Genomic DNA, 21,117 nt, shown 5'->3' with positions numbered 1-21,117 from the left:
AAATAAAACTCACACTCCCATCAACCATTGCATGACAGCAGACGAGGCGTTGCCGTGTCCTCGTCAGTCTGAAGACTCGTCGGCCATTTTGTGAGTGGCACTTTTAAATCTCTTGGTTTCCAGAAAAATAAATGCAGAAGTTTATTTTCAAATAGTTTTAATTGACCGTTTTTAATGAACATCTTAAAACCAAAATTTAACAGTATGCTTAAATGCTCCTAAGCTTACCCTTATTTAAGTCATAGAAAAAACAAAACTATTTTTAGTTTGTCAAAATCCGTTGCTTAATGGATGTTATTTCAGGTGTCTGCAATTATAGTTCTGAGAAACTATTTGGATCAGTGTTTGTTATATCTGAAAATAATATTCAATACTCTAATATTTTATTAGAATAATAATATGCAATGTATATTTAGAACTTGCATTGTTATCCATGTCAATTTCGACTCAGCATGTTAAAAACAGAAAGTGAAGAGTTTTTTGTTATTGTTTATTTGTTCTTGTATATCTATTCATTCATGAAATATCTTGTGTAAAAAAAAAAGAGGTCCATCACAACAGGCCACCCAGTCACACAACTGCTAGAACAGAAATATTTTCTAGTTTTTTTATGGTTGAACTAAAAGTTGCCCCTCACAAGATGGTTGCAAACTTGACGTACGTCGCTGACGCTCATGCGGCGTACGCTCATTCTTGTCTATTTATGATAGGAGCCATCTGCTGTGTGTTTACATCCCCGGTAGCTTACAAAGCTGTGTTAGTTAAATACTTCCGGAGACTCTGGCACCTGGTGTCCGCTCTTCAGAAGCGGACTTCAGCCGCTGCTCTCGTGCTAAGTTGACACTGGTTTGAATGGCAACACCTCTCCGGACCTGCTGACAGGGAGAATCTCACTTCCTGCCTTCTACGGGAGAAGTACAGTATACTTATTGCAATCGCTGCACAGATCATGCGGCAGTGTTGACCACGTAGAAGATCAGCACACAGAGGGCTGTGATTTACACATGAGCAGAATGATGGCCGGAGGGAGGAATTTGGACACAATTGCAGCTGCCGGCATCATAACGTTGAGTTTGGCATGCTTGCACGTGACCTCTCTAAAGTCACAACTTTTCACCAGGCTTGGAGGGTTACGTTACACCACGGAGCCCCCCATCAGCTATAAAACATTGTACTTCGATCAAAAGGTGAGTGGTGTTTTTTTTTTGTTTGTTTGTTTAAAATATTTATTTTCTTATTTATTCTTGCTGGACGTGACCTTTAAAATAATAGACCACTGAAGTTTATTCTTTTGCTCCTGTCTTCCGCTTTTAATTCTTTCTCTTTCACTTCTCCTTTAGCTTTTTTTTTATTAGTTTCAGTAGGGAGATACAATGATGCCTATATGTAGGAAACTTACATACATGTGCTCTTTCATAAGCATATCTGGTAATAACCCCACATTATTCCCCCAGATTAGAATATTCCCAGTATAACAAAAAGAAAAAAGATATGACCCAATCTTGCAAAATAAAACAGTGGATTTCTTTGTTTACACTGTAATGTTCAAGGCTTCTATATCTACAAAGGTCAAGGGAAACGCAGAACTACATTTTTTTGTTAATCAAATTCAGAAAAAGTTTGCAGTTCAATCACAAAAATAGAAAACATACATTTGTATACATCACTTTTTGTGTTGACTTTTATTCAGCTGACAAAATTAATTTCATATTTGCCCACATAAAGAAAACTGTTTTTGTTCATATTTGTTTGTCAATTAGATATTTAAAAACATGTATGCATACTCACACCTAATAAAAAGAGATAATTTCAGAGCTATATGGCTAAACCCTCTTAGATCAGGTTTTTAACTTGGACTTATTCTTAAACTGGATTCAGTTTAGGAGCAAAAAAGCATAGATATGATCATTCTTTATATTAGAAAACAATACAGGTATAACATACAGAATGTGTAGATTTCACAAGTTTAAGGAATAGTTTGTCCTGAAATCACCCCAGCTATCAAATTGAAAGTCAATTTCAGGTTGTTGTTTTTTTTTTCTCCAGAATTTCTGAAACACACAGAAGATAAAATCCAGTTTGTCAATTTTTTTTCATGCGCTTAAATATCCTCAGGCTATAATGAATCCCATCAAAGTCTGAAAATTTAGGTCAAAGGAGTATGTAACTAAATGGACATTGGTTAAGAGCTCTGATTTTTAGATAATCAAATTCATCCTATTTTCTACTGCACTTCTTGGTTTCATTGTTTACTGTTTACAAAAAAAAAAAGAAAAAGTACAGAGCTTGCTCTTTCTAAAGTTCCCACTTCACTCTGACATATAGGAGTGGATGTGTTGTGACTGAAGACAATAGGTGTTTCCATCTGGCTTCCTGTAGTGAAGGGAAAGCCATCACAACTGGCTCTGTTCCTGCCAGCAGCACCGGAACCCTCCTACCTGGCTGTCTGCCTAAAGAGGTCTCCGGGGCCCAGTGAATATGAAACGATTTACTTCTCAGGGGGGTTTGAAAGATCTTCATTCAGCCTGCACATTTTCTATTTATCGTTACTTCACTGAGATTCAGATTGCATGTCGGACGGTGTGCGGTGGTACGCGGCACATCTGCTCTTAGTCAAAAAAAGAAACATCTGGGTGCAGTCCAAATGTAAACGTACAAAACGCCCATTCTTTTACATAAAGACACCTATAGCTGAAACGATTTAAAACGTCATCAATGCTTATTTTCTTATTGTGTTTTTAATTTGTTTATTTTTTTATCTGTGTTTTTTTGTTGTTTTTGTCTGTTGTTGTCTGTCTTAAGGGTTTGTATAAGGCATTGATCACTTTGAGATTTCCAAGGTCTGATACCGTTAAGTAAGAATATCATAGTTTTGTGGTTTTATGTGATTTTACAGTCACGTCACATCTCTGTTAGGATTAATTGGAAAATCCCTAATTTAGCTATGAGATTTCAAAAAGATTGCCAATAGCTGCTAATGCAGCATAAGATACAGAATTGGAATATTCCAAAAGCAAAACAAAAAACAGAGCAATGTCCTGTTTTTGCCACCTTCTCACTCCACATTTAGACGTAGCAACATAAATAAGCAGCCAATATGAGTCTGATATTAAATACAGCATGGTCTCTAAGTATCGTCCTCCACCTTAACATCTCATAGAAACCCATTTTATTGGTCTTCTCTCGGTAACAACTTCCACTCCTAAGAACTCTGTTGTCACTGTGTCCTATGTGCTCTAATAATGCAGTCACTGATTGGAAGAAAATTTGAATGTTTAGTTTCTGGTCAGATGATTACAACCAGCTCAATTTATGTCATGAGACAATTTCTTGATGCAGCTGTAGATTATTTATATGTGCAAAACTCAAGTGATACATTCCAGCCCTGATTAGTCTGCTTTAACCGAACTCTAGTTTGTCTGATTAGAAAGTCAGGTTCAATTGGGGAGGTGTGAATGTGCAATCGAACTCTGAAATGGACCAAAAAGCGAACTCTGGACTGCCTAGAAACGTAGGTCGTGTTTTGGTTGAAGTGAATTCTGGAGCGATCCAAATACATCTGTGAAGGCCAATCGGACTGGAGACCAATACAAAAGCTGGAAACGTCCTATAGCGCATCGGATTCAACGTAAATACAACCAAAAACAAATGTGCATGTCTAGCACTAGCAGGCAAAATTACTCATGGTCTTTTACCAAAGACAAAAAAGAAAACCTACAACTGCTAAAATTTGACGTTACTCCAGGGTTTTTTTTTTTTTTTTTTACATTTCGTGAAGATGGAGGTTGCACATGGTGTCTTTTTCTGAGATTTTTGTGTTATTTCCTTCAGATGTTCTTGGTGAAAAACAGTAGACAAGTTTTTCAAAAGGTTTGAATAACACAATGCAGTGTGGTCTCCAATCAAATCGAGTCATTTTCACCATCAGGTGTGAAAACACAAGTCTCACACAAGTTGGTTAGGTTCTGAAACATTGTTTTAAGCAACTAAAACAGTTATGCAAAAATATCAGGTTTATGTTTTTATAGAAGACTCTTTTTTTGTTTGTTTTTTTTAGAAATGTAGAAACTGCAACTTTTGTTTTATTAAGCAAAATTGTGAAAATAATGGACACAGTGGCTGATACTACATAGTGAGTCACAGTCATAATAAGTCTCCGCTCTCAACAATGTTTACATGTGTGGACAATGCTCCACACCTGTTCCTGCCCACAGCATCCTGTCTAATCAACCGAGCTGACAAGAAGATAAAGACCATTTCCTCACTCCTAACACCCCCATCCCCCTATTGTCTCGTCGCATGTGAACTCCTGTTCGCCAATCAGTGAGAAATTATATGCTTCTTTGTCAAATGTACAACAAATAAACCCCCTTTTCAATACCTGTCAGGTCTTCTGTTATCTGGAAGCGAAGATATAGCGCTTTTTCCGCACGTTGTAGTCCCGAGTGATATGAACGTAGCGCCAGCAATTGTCATCAGGAAATCCTTTTGGCTGCAGTCTGCCATCAGACAATGACTGAAGGTGTCCTTTAGCAACCTTAAATTAACTGCTGGAGTTAGCTGCAACTTGTGGTCTGTCTGTTCACTTTGCGACTCCGTAGGGTAGAAAACAAATTTTGCATCTTTTGCCGTAGTAAATATTCAAACTCATAGTACCTCGCAATAGTACTCGTTTTAATACATACATTTGTCCATATTTGCTCATATCAGTATATTTTGTTTGGATTTTAGAGTAACTCAAATAGTATGACAATAAAGCGTAAAGACAGCCAGAATTAGCGTGCAATGGTTTAGATTGAGTTTGCAGCCTTTACCATTAAGAGAGTAATTTTTTCCCCCTGTCCAGCTAAATAAAACTTGTTTAGAGCCAGAAGTCTTACATGACCTTTTAGAAAAGATATATTATGTAAGGTTGTTGTTATTTCCTATGAACCACCATCTTATTTTTATTTTTAGGTTTTACAATAAAGAAAAAACTTTAAACTTTTGCAAAAAGAGGATGAATATATTTTCTTCCACAAGATGTTATTTGTTAAAAACATTTTCCACCTAATGACGAAAATTAGAACGACATATTTGTACTTTTAATGTCATTCTGTTGTGAAATTTCAATACAATTATTCAAACAAAAAAAGTGTTAAGTCACGTTTGTTGTATATCTATATTTATAAGCTGGAGTTTGTTTTTGTCATTTTTAGTCAAACTTAAGAGCTATTGTGAAATGTCCAAAGGAGTCACTCTGGAACCACAGATGGCAGGACCCTGGTTTAAATCAAAACCTGTTTGTGTTTGAATGGCCCAGTCAAAGTCCAGACCTAAATCAAACTGAAAAAGTGAAAGACTTAAACATTGTTATCCCTTAACATTCTCCATTCAGACTGAGATTTAGCTCTTTAACAATGAATTATTTTGGTCTCTAGATGTGCAAACCTGGCAGATGCGTACAGCAAAATTTTTGCAGATTGTTAGTCAGCTTATTAAAAATGTAAAATCTCCATTTTACAATTATACACTAAATTGTTTTGTTCTGTCACATAAGAAAACCAATGTGATTCAAAAACAAAAAAATTACTAGATATTAATACTTGAGGCTCCGCATTCCTGCTGAATATTTATTGAATTCAACTGAAATGGGAGTTACTTGCTTTGGCCACAAGGTGGCAGTAGTTATTAAGTTCTGGGTGGGTTATGAAACCAGATTTACAGGTAGTGTGCTGTGCATACTGAGTATGGGGGTAATTTTTTGCTGAAGCACTGAACTCCAAAAAGAAAGGGTTTTTTTTTTCTTTGTTAGTTTTTTGTTTTGTTTTTATTTTCTTATCTCGATCCACGTTTTACTAAAAAGAAATTTTGTTTCACAGTACTGTATTTTCACCTTTTGATTCCTGAAGCTGAACAGCAACTCTTTAAAATCCTTCTAATACAGTTATAAATAATTAAGAATGTGAAATGTAAGAAATTCTTGATAAAATAAGTAACTGAAGTTCTTTGTCCACATGTTACAGCATGTTGGGCCAGTAGCAGTTGGCTCTGTAGCCAAACTGCAGAACATTTCCTTTAAACCGTCTCATGGTCCCCTCCCACCCTCGAAAACACTGCCAAGTGAAGGAATTGAGGCTTGAATGAGCACACTGAGGCCCCCAGAATCTTTTTGCTGTCACTGGCTCATAAAAACCCTGCCTCCTTTGTTTCTACCAAGGAGTGTACTGAGCGACGAAAGAAGGGGGTAAAAACAAAACAGAAACATTTGTATGAAGTGCTGGAAGCTGTTTCAGGGACCGAACCGCAGAGAAACCTCATGGGGTCGTCTTCACCATGAAGCTAAGCCTTTGTTCAGGAAAAAAACTTGGGAAAATATGGTTGAAAGGAGAAGATGGCCGAGAATCCCTGAGGTTTCGTCAAAGGATATTTCAGAGCTCAACGAAAGTGGAACTAATGTGGCATTTTTTTAAAATGGTTCCAGCATTTCTCTTTACAAATTGGTGCTAATTACCCTAAAGTCCAAAATCGGGGCTGTGACCTAAGAGCAGCTTACATTTGAGAAGTGTGGCCAGAAGATTCTCCTTATCTGATCTTAAAGTTATACATAACATTTATGTCATGGCTCTATCAAAGAAGGAAAAAAGGAGCTGAACTTGAACATGAGCCTAGCTGCTGAGTCAAGGAAGCTCAAATTTCTTCTGAATAATAATATATAAATAAGATGACATGTATAAGTATGTGTACCCCTTAAACTTATTTTATTTTTCCCCAATATTTATACAGCATGAAGCTGTTGCTGAGCTCTGGAGTTCCTTCAGTGACAGACTGCTGGATCCTAAGTGCACAAAGAAGCGTTATCATAGATCCTTCCTAGCAGCTGTTACACTGTTTTAAAAAATATTATATAGTTTACAGTAAAATACCAGCATCTGTAGTTGCAAGAATTTTACCATAGTAAATATGGCTATAGTGTACAAGACATGGTATGTAATATTTTGGCAAGTGAGGATTGGAACTAGAGTTGGAATTTGGTTTGGAAGACAGAAGACTGACCTTAATGTGAGCAAAAACTTGAAGACGGATTTTATTAAATCTGTAAGAGATACGAAAAAACCGAAACAAACAGGAGTAGTTGAATGATATGACTACATTTTAATATTTGAATGGCATTTTTTGCTGAAAGCATGTGGAAGTATTTAACCATAAAATAACGCAACGTTTTTAGTAGAATCTTTCACAAATTATGAGCTTAGGAGTTCCATTCATTCATTTCAGTGGGACCCAAGATGATCACAAAAAGCTGAATATTTCTTTAACCATTGCAGATGTCAATACCAAAAGACATAACCATAATGTCCTGAATGAGCAGAATATGGTAAAAGGTGAAAGGTTTAAGTAGCACAAAGTAGTTTTGTTATTTGAAATACTGCTGTGGTTGTGCCTACAGCATTCATACTAATAAATGCTTTAGCAATGTACTGCAGACTATTAAAAGGCTCAATAACTGTTATCAAAATCTACTCATATAGCACAAATACTAATAAATTACGTTGAGTGTGTCTGTTTCCTCGCCATCCTCTTGTCCGCCAGGACTCTAGTGACGGGAGCTGTACAGATAATTGGAGTATCCAGGTTGTGTTTCAAACATTCCTCTGAGCAGTGCACAGATGATCAAAATGAGACAGAGGCTCAGTGTAAACATGAGCCTGGTCCTTTAGTCGCATTTAAATTGGATGTTAAATTGCCCTCCATAATGCCATCTAAATCCTCAGCCCATTTGCAGAGTTAAGATTCACAATTTGTAATCAGTTCATGCTTCTGAATACAGAGACCCTTTTTCTGCTAGAAAAGAAAATTATAATGATGATCTGACTCACTCGTCCTCTTATTATCATCCACCCTGCTCGAAAAAAGCAGGGTGCAAGAAAACTGCAAAAAAAGGAAAAAAAGTTATTTTTTCTTTTTTCCAAGGCAAATTCCTTTCTCTCATTTTTTTGAAAGATAGAGTAAAATTTGTAATAACAGTGCAAAAATATGTAGCAGGTTTAGGCACAAAACTGACATATATTGTAAATATATTTTGTTCTTTGGCAGGTAAAAGATTCTATATATGTTTGGAGGGGGAATCAATGACTAGTCCATGTAATGACTTTGGCCTTGAACCAGAAGGCAAAATATTTATTAGATGGTATTCTGTTATCACCTCTGGAGCGGGGGAATAGAAACATTTTGTTATATCAGGAGCAGTGATGTAGAGCAGGATACTTTGGGGTTATTACAGGACCATGATACATTGAGGTTGCATTAAGGCTGAGACAAAAATTTGCATTTAAGACCTTGAAAGTTCTCAATTATTCAGGACATTTTAGGGATGTAAATTCAACTCTTAGCCTTGGTAAATCTCAGTTAAACTCAAGGAAATACAGGCATGTGTAAATGTGGACACCCTGTTAAATCTTCAGTTTTTTATGAAAGCAGCAGTATTGTGTATTTTCCAGCCACACAGTGCCAGTTTGTAGCACAGCGAAATAACTATTATTCCTAGAATACTATGTGGCTATTTTCTTTCTGAGGATATTCCATTTTGAAAAGCAAAAATTCTTTTTTTTATCATAAGGTTTTGCAAAAACTTTTAAAATACCTTTCCTATATTTTTTTTGTGGAAACACGGGGTAAAGAAAATTATGTGTATTGCTTTCAGTCAACATGTTACTGACCTGTTATTCTCTTTCACAGATTGATCACTTTGGATTCCTCCAAGACGGCACTTTTAAACAGAGATACCTTGTGGCTGACAACCACTGGCAGCAGCCAAATGGACCTATTTTGTTCTACACCGGAAACGAAGGAGACATCACCTGGTTCTGCAACAACACTGTAAATATAAAGATGTTCCACTGCATACTTATATTGTTTAGCCTTACAACAGGGGTGTCCAAAGTGTGGCCGGGGGGCTATTTGTGGCCCTTGAAATGATTTGTTCAGCCCCTGACCACAAGTCAAGAATGATTTAAAAAATTGCTCAACAAAACAGAAAACAATTGATGACCCCCTAAAAATTGGAAATTACCTTATTTCTTTTAATAAGGCAACTGCCTGAAACCCTTTATATATGTGGGATCATTAATGATGTACAGTTTTCATAAGAAGTGTTTATTGTTAAGCAGGTAAAACTTTAAAGGAAAAAAAGCTCACAGTAAATGAATTTTTGCATTCTTAATTTAATGAATTTTGTGGCCTCCCAGCAGTTTGCCACCAGGGCAAAAAGTTTGGACCACAGCCCCATGTAAAACCTTTAACTGTTTTTCAGGGCTTCATGTGGGAAGTTGCAGAACAGCTGGGCGCCATGCTGGTTTTCGCAGAACATCGTTACTATGGAGAGTCTTTGCCATTTGGTCAAGACTCGTACAGTGTGAGTTAAGATCCAAGTCACCAGTCTACATCTAAAAACAGATCTATAAAGTTAATGTAAATAACCAGCGCATGATTCTTAATTTAAAAGCATTTCACTCTGAATGCAGGACGTCAAACACCTGAATTACCTGACATCAGAGCAGGCCCTTGCAGATTTTGCTGTGCTGATTCAAAACATCAAGACTATTGTACCGGGAGCTCAGAACAGCCCTGTCATCGCCATCGGAGGCTCCTATGGAGGGATGCTCTCCGCCTGGTTCAGGATGAAATATCCAAATATTGTTGTTGGGTAAGGTTGTCATGCACAAATCGCCTCATATGTTTTAATATTTAAACATCTGAGAAAAATGTTTGAAGTCCACCTTTACGACTTGTCTTGTCCACAGATGCCGGAGGGAAATGGATGTGAAGTGTTGAGCAAGAAATAGATTCAGTTCTGTTTGTTCTTGGCTTTCAGGGCTTTGGCAGCATCTGCGCCAATATGGCAGTTCCCTGACATGGTGCCATGTGGAGACTTTTATAAAATAGTAACGCAGGACTTTGCCAAAAGTGGCAAAAACTGTGACGCAAACATCAGGAGATCTTGGAAGGCCATAAATAATGTCTCCTCCTCTGGTGAGTTACAAGAGCTGGATTATCTGTAGGAAATAAATCACATCATGTCAGATTGTTTTGTATTACACTAAAGGAATTGGAGTGCCTTTTTATTTTATCCCACAGCATTTTTCTATAAAAGGATGTAACTTTTTAAAGTGTATTTTGAATATTTACAGAAGCTGTAAATGACATGAACTTAAAAAGGACAAAATAAAAAGGATTTCAGAAAAGTATAATAAAAAATAGTTTTTAAAAGAAAAAAATCATTCAGAGACTTAGGAAAAATGGTGAATAACTAAAAGGGATCCTTGCACAGAAAGGATTTTTGTATTTCATAAGAGTCTTTGTTGCGTCAAACTCACAAATATGTGCCTCAGCTTTTCTGTGAATATTTTAAAGTAAATGAGTATTTACTTTTCTCCTGAACAGCCTAATTTGACAAGATAATGGATGTTTCATTTACATTTAGAGTAGCGGCACATTTCTGACATTCAAACTGTGATAGCTAATGGAAGCTATGTTAGTTTTTTTTTTTTTTTCTTTTTGTACCACAGAAAAGAAAAATCATACAATGAATAACATTAAAAATCTTGCTTCACATTGTTGGGAAATTTTTTAACTGAATTACTATTTTTTTCTTTCATCAAGGATCTGGTCTTCAGTGGCTGTCAGAGGAGTTCAGTTTATGCACCCCTCTGAAAAACAAGAATGATGCTGTGAGCTTTAAAAGCTGGCTTCAAGAGACCTGGGTGAATCTGGCCATGGTGGACTATCCTTATGAAGCCAATTTCCTCCAGCCGCTGCCTCGCTGGCCAATCCAGGTACAGACAGGACTCCAGTAAACATAGTGGGAAATATGTAGTTCTCCCGCCTGGCTCGGCTGAATATTATGTTTAATTTCTTTTCTGTCTTTTTGCACCTTGACTTTAGTTCTCTTACTTATTAAGTGCTCTGGATTTCATAATGCGCTGTACAAGTACAAGACTTTTACCATTTTAAATGCAGGCCTCACTTTTCGATTTTTATTTTTTCTCTACTTTGTACCGGTCTATCACATAAAATCCTAATAAATGTCTGGATGTAATGTAGAAAAAAAGAAGTAACAAATATTTTTGCATCATTGTTTGGGTGCAGTCTATTTCAATACTTTTTGGCATTTCACATTCTTATACTAAGTTCTCCCCTCTCCTCTCTGGGCTGCCCACAGGAACCTCATTTTTCCACCAGTCTGATATGTTTCTGTTATTTATTATTGAGCCATTGAATGGATCCGCAAGCATCATGTTTCATCATGTGAAATGAGCACTAAATGGTCACTTTGAGGTTTTTCTGGCTCCTTTCTCTTAATGTATGCAACCCCTATGGGTGGTTTAAGCGGTTTAGGCAGCGGGTGCAAAGAGGAGCTTTTTTAATGACAAAGCTAATGTGATTATCTGAGTGAGTGTGAGAACGGGGTATTGAAGGCTTAGAGAAGGGAAATCTGTTGGCAGAGATGAATGTATAAAACTAATCCTATCTGAAAAGTAAGGAGAAGATGCTTTGGGGCTATTGCAGTGTTTTTTTACCCTCTCTCCACAGTATAAATCTTTAGTTGGACATGTCTGTGGCCCTCCTCAGCCATCGACCACCAACTCCTCCCCTGCCCATAAACAAAAGCCTTGGTAACAAACTCCACTCTGATGCCGATCCCCTCCAACCTCTAAAAATAAAGAGAGCCCAGTTTTTCTGCCTCACAAAAGGTGCGGAACAACAGCGCCGGCCAATTCTGCCGCTGCAACCATAACAACACGCAGTGAAATCAAACAGGAGCTGAAACGCAAATATTTATCATTCACGCTAATAATGCAGAGAAATCAGCGAGTCAAACAAAACAGCGGGAACGAGATTTAAGCCTTTACGTTTTTGAATTATTTAACTTGTTCTGTCTGAATACATGGAGAGTTTTTTTTGTTTTTTTTTTCCTCTCACGCCAAGGTTAGAGTAATAAATTCAAGTTCATTCCAGGGAGTTTCATATGCAAATCAGGCGCCACCTTTATGCGTGGAAAAACACTTAATGGCCCACAAGAAAGCATTCTTTAGTCTTGTAAAGAACTTAAATTTAAGAGAGTTGGATGCCTGAATTTTTTCACTCGCACAGAACTTTTAAAAGGTGACAAAACTTTGTTGTGAACAAACCTCAGTTGTTTTGGTTTCATTTCACTCCTTCGCTGTTTTGTACCTTTTATAGTCTTAGTCGTTTCACACCTGACTATTTTGGGTAGGAAATGGGGCTCTTTGGTGCAGTTTTTAGCCTCTGTAGGCATAAAGAACAGAACTCATTACGTTGGTTTCATTGTCCCGTAAAAACAGAACACTGTTCCACATCTTGTCAGTGGTATGTTCTGTTAGGGAACCAATACAGCTTTGCATGGAAACAGGTTTTGTCTGATTAAAAGAAGCAAGCAAAATATGCTCAACTAATTTTTGACTAAGTTTTCTTTCACAATAATATCTGTTCACTTGATTACGAACATTGGTAATACATGGAAATAGTATTTTGCACCTTTGTTGAGTTATGAAGAAACTATGATTGCCTCAAAGATCTGGTTTGAAGCAAATTGATGGCATCTATCAGTCCAGAAAGGGTTAAAAGGCTATTTTTAAGGCTTTAGGATCAAAATCTACAAATTAATGACACATGAAACAGTGGAGAATCTCCCAGTGAATGGCAGACTTACAAAATTACACCAAGAGTGGATGAAGGACTCCTCCAGACAGTTAGAATAGAACCCTAAAGAATATCTAAAGTAATAAAGTCCCCATTTATGTTAGCTCTTATTGTCATTCAATAATAAGAAACAGAAGTGTGGCCCTCAATAGAAACAGGGTCAGGACAAAATTAAACTCAAATGCAGAGTTTTCATAAAATGACATACTGGTATGTAACATTTAAACATTTTTATGACCATTTATCTCCATTTTTAATGAAAATACTAGAGACATGACCTGGATTATTTACTGTTATGGAATAGAACTAGATCAACTTACAACATTAACATTTATAAATATAACATATAATTTAAATCAGGGTAAAACATGACAAGGTGAGGAAGCTACCTATTTAAATATGCTGATTTTTGAAGGTGGTGTGCAAGTATCTTGGTTTCGACTCCACCGTATCTGATGAGCAGCTGCTGCACGGTGTCGCCCAAGCAGCGAAGGTCTACTACAACTACACAGGAAACGCTCCTTGCCTCAACACTTCTCAGACAGCAACCAGCAGCCTTGGTGCCCTCGGCTGGTTTTTCCAGGTATGTAAAACAGCTTAGGGATTTTCCGGGGTGTCAGTGGGTGAGTTTGCCTCTCAGAGCGAACATATGTTTCATCCATCCACCCCAGGCCTGCACAGAGATGGTGATGCCCATGTGCACAGATGGAGTCCAGGACATGTTTGAACCAGAGGAGTGGAGCTTCCAGGCCTTCTCCGATGAGTGTAACTCCTTCCTTGGCGTCAGGCCTCGAGCTGATTGGGCTGGGACGGTCTACGGAGGAAAGAAGATTGGTTCCCATAGCAACATTATCTTCAGGTATGAGACTATAAGTAAATATTGCTCAGTGTGATTGGGTTTATTAGGTGAGGAAACAACTTTTACCACAGGTAAATTGAAACTAATCAGATTGTTCCGTCCATACATTGCACAACCCTTCACACCTCTAGGAAACAACTTAGCAGTGGTAGGGACACTTCTGCTAATGCGCTAACACAAGAGCTAATTCTTTGTTCAATGCTTTTGATAACTTTGACAATGTTTAGTGCACTTAGCTTCCCCTAATTTTTTTTCCAGATGAATTCTAATGCGCTAATCTACTTGGCTGTTTTGTAAATTTTCAATTGAATAAAGTTTGACATGGGTGTTAATGTTTCCGTTAACAACTGTTAAGAAATCTTCAAAAAGATGTTTATATCCATGCTCTTAATTTGAAGTGGGTGAAGACTGTTTACTCAGCAGTTCTGTTTCCTCTCCTCACAGTCTCTTTTTTTCCCCAATAACTTTATTTAAAACATGCAGGAATAGAATGAAATAGACAGATAAGAAGATATAAAAATAAATGCAATATTAAAGGCATTATAAAAGATTTAAATTATAATGTCAAAATTCAATTGCCGCTAAGGGTTGTAGTCTTTCAAGGGCAGATAATCTGAATTTAAGTTGGCTATTTAGCATTAGCTTTGCCTAATAGTGTTAGTGTGGTGCTTTCATTTTTGCCAAGCTACCAGCACTGACTTTTTGTCTTCTCCTGTAACTTTTTCCATCCCTGGAGAAAACAGGGAGAGGGATCCTTGAATGTTACTTGTTCCACAATTTATTAGACTGTCCAGTACCAATTTTTATAATATTTTTGAAAGACTGGTGACTTTTGTGTGAAATAAAACTATTTCTGTATTAATCTGTCCATATTTTATGAATCATTATCTTATTGAAAGACCCAAAAATGACCCATTTCACGGTTCCTTGCAGAGACTCTCAGATTTCTATTTAAAATATTTGTTAGATTCAGCTGTGTTGGAGAAGAAATTGCAAAATAGTAGCTATGAAGGACTGGAGTTTGGCAACCCTGGTTTACTATAAGGAACAGCAATACTTTAGTCACATTCAATCAAGTATTCCTTTCTTATTCTTTAAACCATCAATTTATAATGTACCAGTGGTAGAGCAACAGGCCCTCACCATGAGCCTGATTATAAGAAGATTATAGCAGATTATAACATCTGCTGGACAGATGTTATAATGCTCTTATATGGTTTTGTGCTTTGCAAGCAATTCTCAGTGTTTATGTGCATCTTATGTATTTTCTAGCAACGGCGGACTTGATCCATGGTCAGCTGGTGGAGTTACCTCCAACATAAGCCAATCTCTCGTTTCCATTATGATTCCTGATGGGGCTCACCACTTGGACCTCCGCTACAGCAACAAGCTCGACCCACCCTCTGTCCGAGCTGCAAGGGCCTTAGAGTTGAAGTATTTTCAGAAGTGGATCAGGCAAGCTCAAAAGTCGACTGGAACTGGATTTACTATGTCCAAGGACAGGAAAAATTCAATAAAATGATTTTATTGATGCGCAAGATTCAGCTTTAACTTGCATGACATGGAGTTTCACATGGTGCTTTCTGATTGAACAATGCCAAAGTTTGTCCTTTTCTACGTATGTTTTTTGTTGTTTGAGCTTTTCTCATCTAGTTAGAAATACTCCATTTTTAATGCCATAATTTGTAAAAAAGGTTTGATACACGTATTGGTTAAAAAAAAAACTGCTGACAGAAATGCATTTTCTATCCAGCTATTCAAACTATCATCTTTGAAATTTTGATGTAAAAACTGGCACATTTTAAGTTTATTTATTTTCTTAAAGTAAAAGCAGATATGGCTCGTCTTCCCACATAATGATATTTGTCTTCTTTTTCGGAAATCAGGGTTGTTATTCATATTTATGATTTTTAAATCAAATTTTTGATTAGAAAATGACAATTTATCATTTTATTATCATCATGGGTAATTCTGTAATCTGTTCTTTCTAAGTGTACTTATGGGAGCCTCAAGAGACAATTTTGGCACTAAATATGAATGAAATTGTTTGCATTGAAGTCTTTTGTTGCCCTAACAAGAACAATAAAGAAATTGTGCTGTCCAGAAAATAATTTATTCATCCGTTTTAGATTTGCATTGAATTTATGTCTTTGTACAAACTACAAATCAATAATTGTTTCAAAACCATAGACACAGGGCCTTCTTGTACTCGTACCATTTAAACTTTTACATATTTTTATCATGTTTCATGTCTCCAACATAAACCTCAATATATTTTATTAAGATTTCACATGATAAACTGACACAAAGTGGAAGACAATTAGCTGAAAAAAATATATGCATATTCTTAGATATAAGTTTATCTTATCCATTTGTATTCACCTCACTCAAATCATTGTCCTTGCAACTACAAAGTCATTCAAGGCAGCTGTCTGATTTTTTTATTTTTTTTAGGTCAACCTGTAAAGACACTAATGCAGTAATCAATTCAACTAAAGATAAACATGGATGACTTTCTCTAGATCTTACTGGGACATTAGTCCTTTAATCCTAGAAATGTTACTCAGATGATAAAAGCTGACTTTGTAATTGTCTTTATATGTCTTTGAAGGTTCAGGTCTGAGTCCATCACTACACCCAGATTTCGGGCCTGGTCACTAGTTTGTAGTTGTAATAATTATTATGCAAATAATGTCTTTACATATCAAACACAGATGGACTCCTATTTACTAGATACATAACTTTTGAAGGCAGTTTTTTTAACTGGGTTCTACTTAGGGGTGACAGTGTAAAAGGGGGTGAAACCAAATGAAAGCCACACCACTCTAAAATTATTACTTTAGAACGTTAAAAACCACGTACCCTTTAAGTATAAATACTTTTGCAAGTTACTGTATCTCCTTTTAATTAGCCTTTGATAGAGATGTGACTTTATCCTTCTGAGGAGCCTCTTTTGTCATGTTTATGAAAAAGATGAGGCCATAAAGTTCAATTTCCACCAAGCGAGAACAAATGCACATCCTTGAGATTTAATAAAAACCCAATCGGAGGAGGCCAATAAAGCAAGTGGTGGGAGGTTATTGCGGTTACGGTTGCTGACCTTACCCCTGCGGACCGACCTGTGGGATTCCCCTTGGCACGCATTCATTCACCAGCTGCTATTAAAAGTCTAAATTGTGGGACCAGGACAGCCTGTAGACTCTAGTTGCCCCCCCTTCCCCTCCTGCTAGTTATATTAATATCTTTCCAACAGTGCTGCGGAGACTGAGAGGGGTTGTTGGAAGGTTAAAAGTGATGCAGTGAGATGATGCAGGTACCCAGAGACTGTTTAAAATCACTTTTGTTTTTTTCATTTTTGACTGTTTCACTTCACACTTTTAACCTTCTAAAGCTAAAGTTCCTGATACAAACATGACCCATGGAGGGCAAAATGTCTGGCATGTCAGTTTATTTTTTCACAAGGAGAAACAAAGACAGATTTCAAGCGTTTTGTCACAGCCTCAAATGAATTTCCTAAGTGGAAAGAAACAGAGCTAAACATGGGGGAGGATGGGGTCTCTAGTACGAAATGCCCTTCTAAAAACGTTTCTCAGGACTTTGAGAGGTCATTAATTTGGCAGCTCTTTTTTTTTTTTTTTTTTTAGTTCCCTGACAATCGTCATCAATCAGAGGTGTTATTAGTATTCGCTTGAGCTCAAGCTCTTGAGTATGTCCCTGCTCAGATGGAGACCACACACTATTAGGATGAGGTTAAGCTTGTGGATGTCACTTCACATTGTCCCCGCTCACCTCTTTAGGATTTGGTTCTGCTGAATTAGTAAAATTTCTTAAGCAGGACGAGGTACAACTGGGGAAATATATTAATTTGCAAAGTAATGTTCCCCATAAAACGTTAGTTATTGTTTAATGCTGCAAAGAACTAAAAAATAATTTATTCAGAATATTTTCAGTGTACAAGCTGCATTAAACCTCCTAAGCTGTGGTCTCTGTTTCTATTTTTGAGTCGATCTGCACCTTCCCTTCCCCTCCCATCCTCACAGCTTTAGTGCAACAATAGAAACTTGTTTCCGGGATCTGTGCGTCAGACTCTGTGGTCTGAATGACCTACCAGCATAAAAGCCAAGACCCCCTGACAAGGCTAAAAATGGGAGGGGGTTATGGCTGCCATGACTGGAATAATGTCATTTTGCCAAAACTGTGCTGCTAGAAGAATTAATTTTAGAATCCCCTCTACGAATCTGATATGTTGTGTTGTTTGCAAGCTGCATTTTTTGTCTTCACTTTGTATTTTAGCTTAGATTATGTTTAAAGAATTAATGCCTTAAAAAATCTTTTTTTTTTTTTTTTTTTTTTTACATATTGTCACATTGCATGCATAGAAGAAGTATTTTATTGGAATTATATCTGTGTGAGCAGATACAACCCCAAAGGAGGTCATTAGTATAAAAAAAAACATCAGACAGTTCCAGTTTGTTCTTGGTGGATTTTACTATCTGACTTCTTAAACTTCCAGTAGCTAGTAGTAACTAGTTTTATACAGAATTGAAAACACAGCTGGACCTCATTGGTCTGTACCATTAGAAAACAGGTTAAACCAAACAACAAAATTTACACAAAGAAAAGTAAATAAAGTTATTAATCTAATTTACAAGCTTATCTACACAAGTAAATTGTCTGCAAAGTAAAAACCATAATACATTAAACTCAGAAGGTTACTTTAAAGAGAATAAATAATGCTATGCAAAAAGAAAACACTCCATTTGGTTGTGTCTGGTGATGCAATCAATGACATCATAAACAGGAAGTGGCGGGCCGGCCCCTGTTCCGGCGGTAGGATTTGAACGGAGGGACAAACGATGGTGAGTTTCAACAAATAAAAATAATGTACGAGAAATTTACCGTGTAGCTGGAGAAAAAAAACTAATTAGTTGATGTTTCAGTAATGTAAGCTTTGTAAACGTGCATAAATGTAAACTGTAACACAATGTCGCTACAATAGTAAGTGAAGCAAAATGACAACACCAATATTAAAAGATGGTCAACTGTAAAAGAGATTAAATAATTTAGGAATATGCTTAAGGGACAAGTAAATAAATACAAACTTAACCACTTTGTCACAATTTGATATTCCAAAATGAATTGGTGTTCAATTGTGAAGCAGCTAAAAATTCCCATTTCTGGATTTTCGTGCATATAATTCCAAGTTGTGTCACTGGTTCCCAATTGAATTAAAAGTCCAAACCTTGACTGGGCCTTTCATACATTTAGGGTTGTTTTGCTATTGGAAGGTGAAGCTTTAAATGAGCCTTAATTATTGTGCAGCTCTAAAAAGAATACTTATTTATTTATTGGTCTTCATGATGCTTTTTTTATAGTTTTATTTGAAAAATTTTGTTTGTAAAACATGTTGTTTACTTTATTATTATGCACTCCCTTGTAGTGCACTATCACAAGAAATTTGAATAAAATTCATCGAAGGCTGTTGTAGCATGACAAAATGTTGAAAAATTCAAGGGATGTTTCTTTTTAAACCACTGTACATCTGAGCTGCAACGGTCCAAATTGTTCTTCACATTTGGCCTTGTTTTTAGGTTTCCTTTCAGTCAGCAGAGTTGTGTTGGCCAACTGGTTGCATAATCTCCTTTCTGCCTGGGAATTAACATAAGAAAGACTTTTGCTCTGCTTCACTGATTTTTATCATCCAAACACTTAAAACAACTCAGTGCCTCTGTAAATTTATTGACCTGTTCTATTTTTTTCTGTCCTAGAAGAAGAGAAAAATAAATATTTGTATCAAATGGCTGGAGACATAGGAACAAATGCTATTTACTAGATGCATTAAAAGCAAATTATACCATTTTTGAGGTTCAGAATGTACTAGAAAATAAAGTAAGTGCTGGCACCAACACTGTCTGGCTGTTAGACACATACTCCCTTGTATTCAGTGCTGGCCATGAAACTTCCTGTAAATACGTGATTGTTTACAGCAGAAGTTTCATACCCAGGATTTCTTAGGGTCAACGTTTCTTCTGGCACACTGAGCCCGAACTGCACTTTATTCCCCTTTAATTTAACAGCTCCGGCAGCTTTTCTAGTTAAATCGACTGTTCATTATTGAGACCCGTTTTACGAAGGGGCTGTGAGGTGCAATTTAATGAATCTCTGGCACAAAGCTCCCTTTCAGTGCTGCCCGAAGAATAGAGGGCTATTTAGACCCCGCTAGGGCTTTATGTCAAAGGCGGCCCATAATAGCTGTCAGGCCAGGGCAGAAATTCCCACTGGCCTGGGAATGCACTGGAAATCAACTTTTGCCATGAGCAGATTAAGACAACAAGCAAGCAGTTGGGGAAGATTCTCCAACATACTGGCATCTGTTTGGGGACAAAGATTTTCCCACAGAAAAGAAGCAACTTTTTGCCACTGTATAGCTTCAGTTTTCAACTTAGTAAGTAATGAAATTACAAATAAATCTCTTAAAGCCTAAAACAAAAACAATTATCAGAAAATTCAGCTTTTTATGAATTGATCAAATATTTTTGTTGGTTTAAGCAAAAATAAATTTCCTCCTTGTCTTTGATGTTTTCTATCTTTAAAATTCACGCATTTGGTTTTTGCAGTTTTGAGGAAAGCTCTTATGTTTTTACTTGCGTCCATAGACATATTTTACCAGATACATTTTACCAAAGTAAATGGTAAACTTTCTGTGTCTTCACATAGTAAAAATTTTTTTGTTTTCAACAGTTTTCCAGTTCAAATACTTAAATGGCACTTAAAACACAAGGCTGTTGTATTATGTTGGTCTTGGATTCTGACAACTGTTTGAGTTGACAGGTTATCTTTCTCAGATATTTACATTTGTTTAATATAAAACCTTTAAGCGTTACAAAGGCAACTATTGACTGTAATAGTGAGAAGAAATGGCTTTACAAAAAAAATAAATACAATAATAAATAAATATATATATATATATATATATATATATATATATATATATATATATATATATATATATATACACTGTGTTCAAAATTATTATGCAAATTGGATTTAAGTGTCATAAAGATACAATTTTTTGTTGTGCTATTAAATTTATAGATGGTATTGTGTGTCAGGGCTCTTTGAATCACTATAATTAATTTCAGAGAGCTGGGTTGATTAGTTTGTCTGGTGAGCTCAATTAAAGGAAATCTACTTAAGAAGGATGTTCCACATTATTAAGCAGGCCACAGGTTTCAAGCAATATGGGAAAGAGAATGGATCTCTCTGCTGACGAAAATCATCAGATAGTGTAGTGCCGTATGATAAGATAAAACATTAGATATTTAACGAAAACTGAAACGTTATCGTACTGTGAAGAGATTTGTGGCTGATTCAGAACAAAGATGGTTTGTGCAGATAAAGGCATAATGAGGAAGGTTTCTGTTGGACAAATTCATCGGATTAAGACAGCAGCTGTTAAAATGCCCTTACAAAGCAGCAAACAGTTATTTGAAATTGCTGGTGCCTCTGGAACCTCAAGGTGGAGGATCCTCCAGAGGCTTGCGGTGCATGAACCT

At 36.5% G+C, this 21,117-nt stretch overlaps 1 protein-coding gene across 1 annotated transcript; it reads left to right on the top strand.

The window, feature by feature from the left end:
* The first annotated feature begins 713 nt into the window (after positions 1-713).
* prcp (prolylcarboxypeptidase) lies at positions 714-15,669 on the top strand. The gene is made up of 9 exons (XM_005796889.3): positions 714-1,187; positions 8,719-8,859; positions 9,293-9,394; positions 9,504-9,685; positions 9,854-10,011; positions 10,642-10,814; positions 13,118-13,285; positions 13,374-13,561; positions 14,834-15,669. Exons 1-9 carry the CDS (start codon positions 1,005-1,007, stop codon positions 15,081-15,083), a joined length of 1,545 nt encoding a protein of 514 aa, XP_005796946.3. The 5' UTR covers positions 714-1,004; the 3' UTR covers positions 15,084-15,669.
* Positions 15,670-21,117: the final 5,448 nt, after the last annotated feature.

This window comes from Xiphophorus maculatus, chromosome 18 (genome assembly GCF_002775205.1).
Source record: "Xiphophorus maculatus strain JP 163 A chromosome 18, X_maculatus-5.0-male, whole genome shotgun sequence".
In the NCBI taxonomy this organism is placed as follows: domain Eukaryota; kingdom Metazoa; phylum Chordata; class Actinopteri; order Cyprinodontiformes; family Poeciliidae; genus Xiphophorus; species Xiphophorus maculatus.
This window is presented reverse-complemented; position numbering and strand designations above follow the sequence as displayed.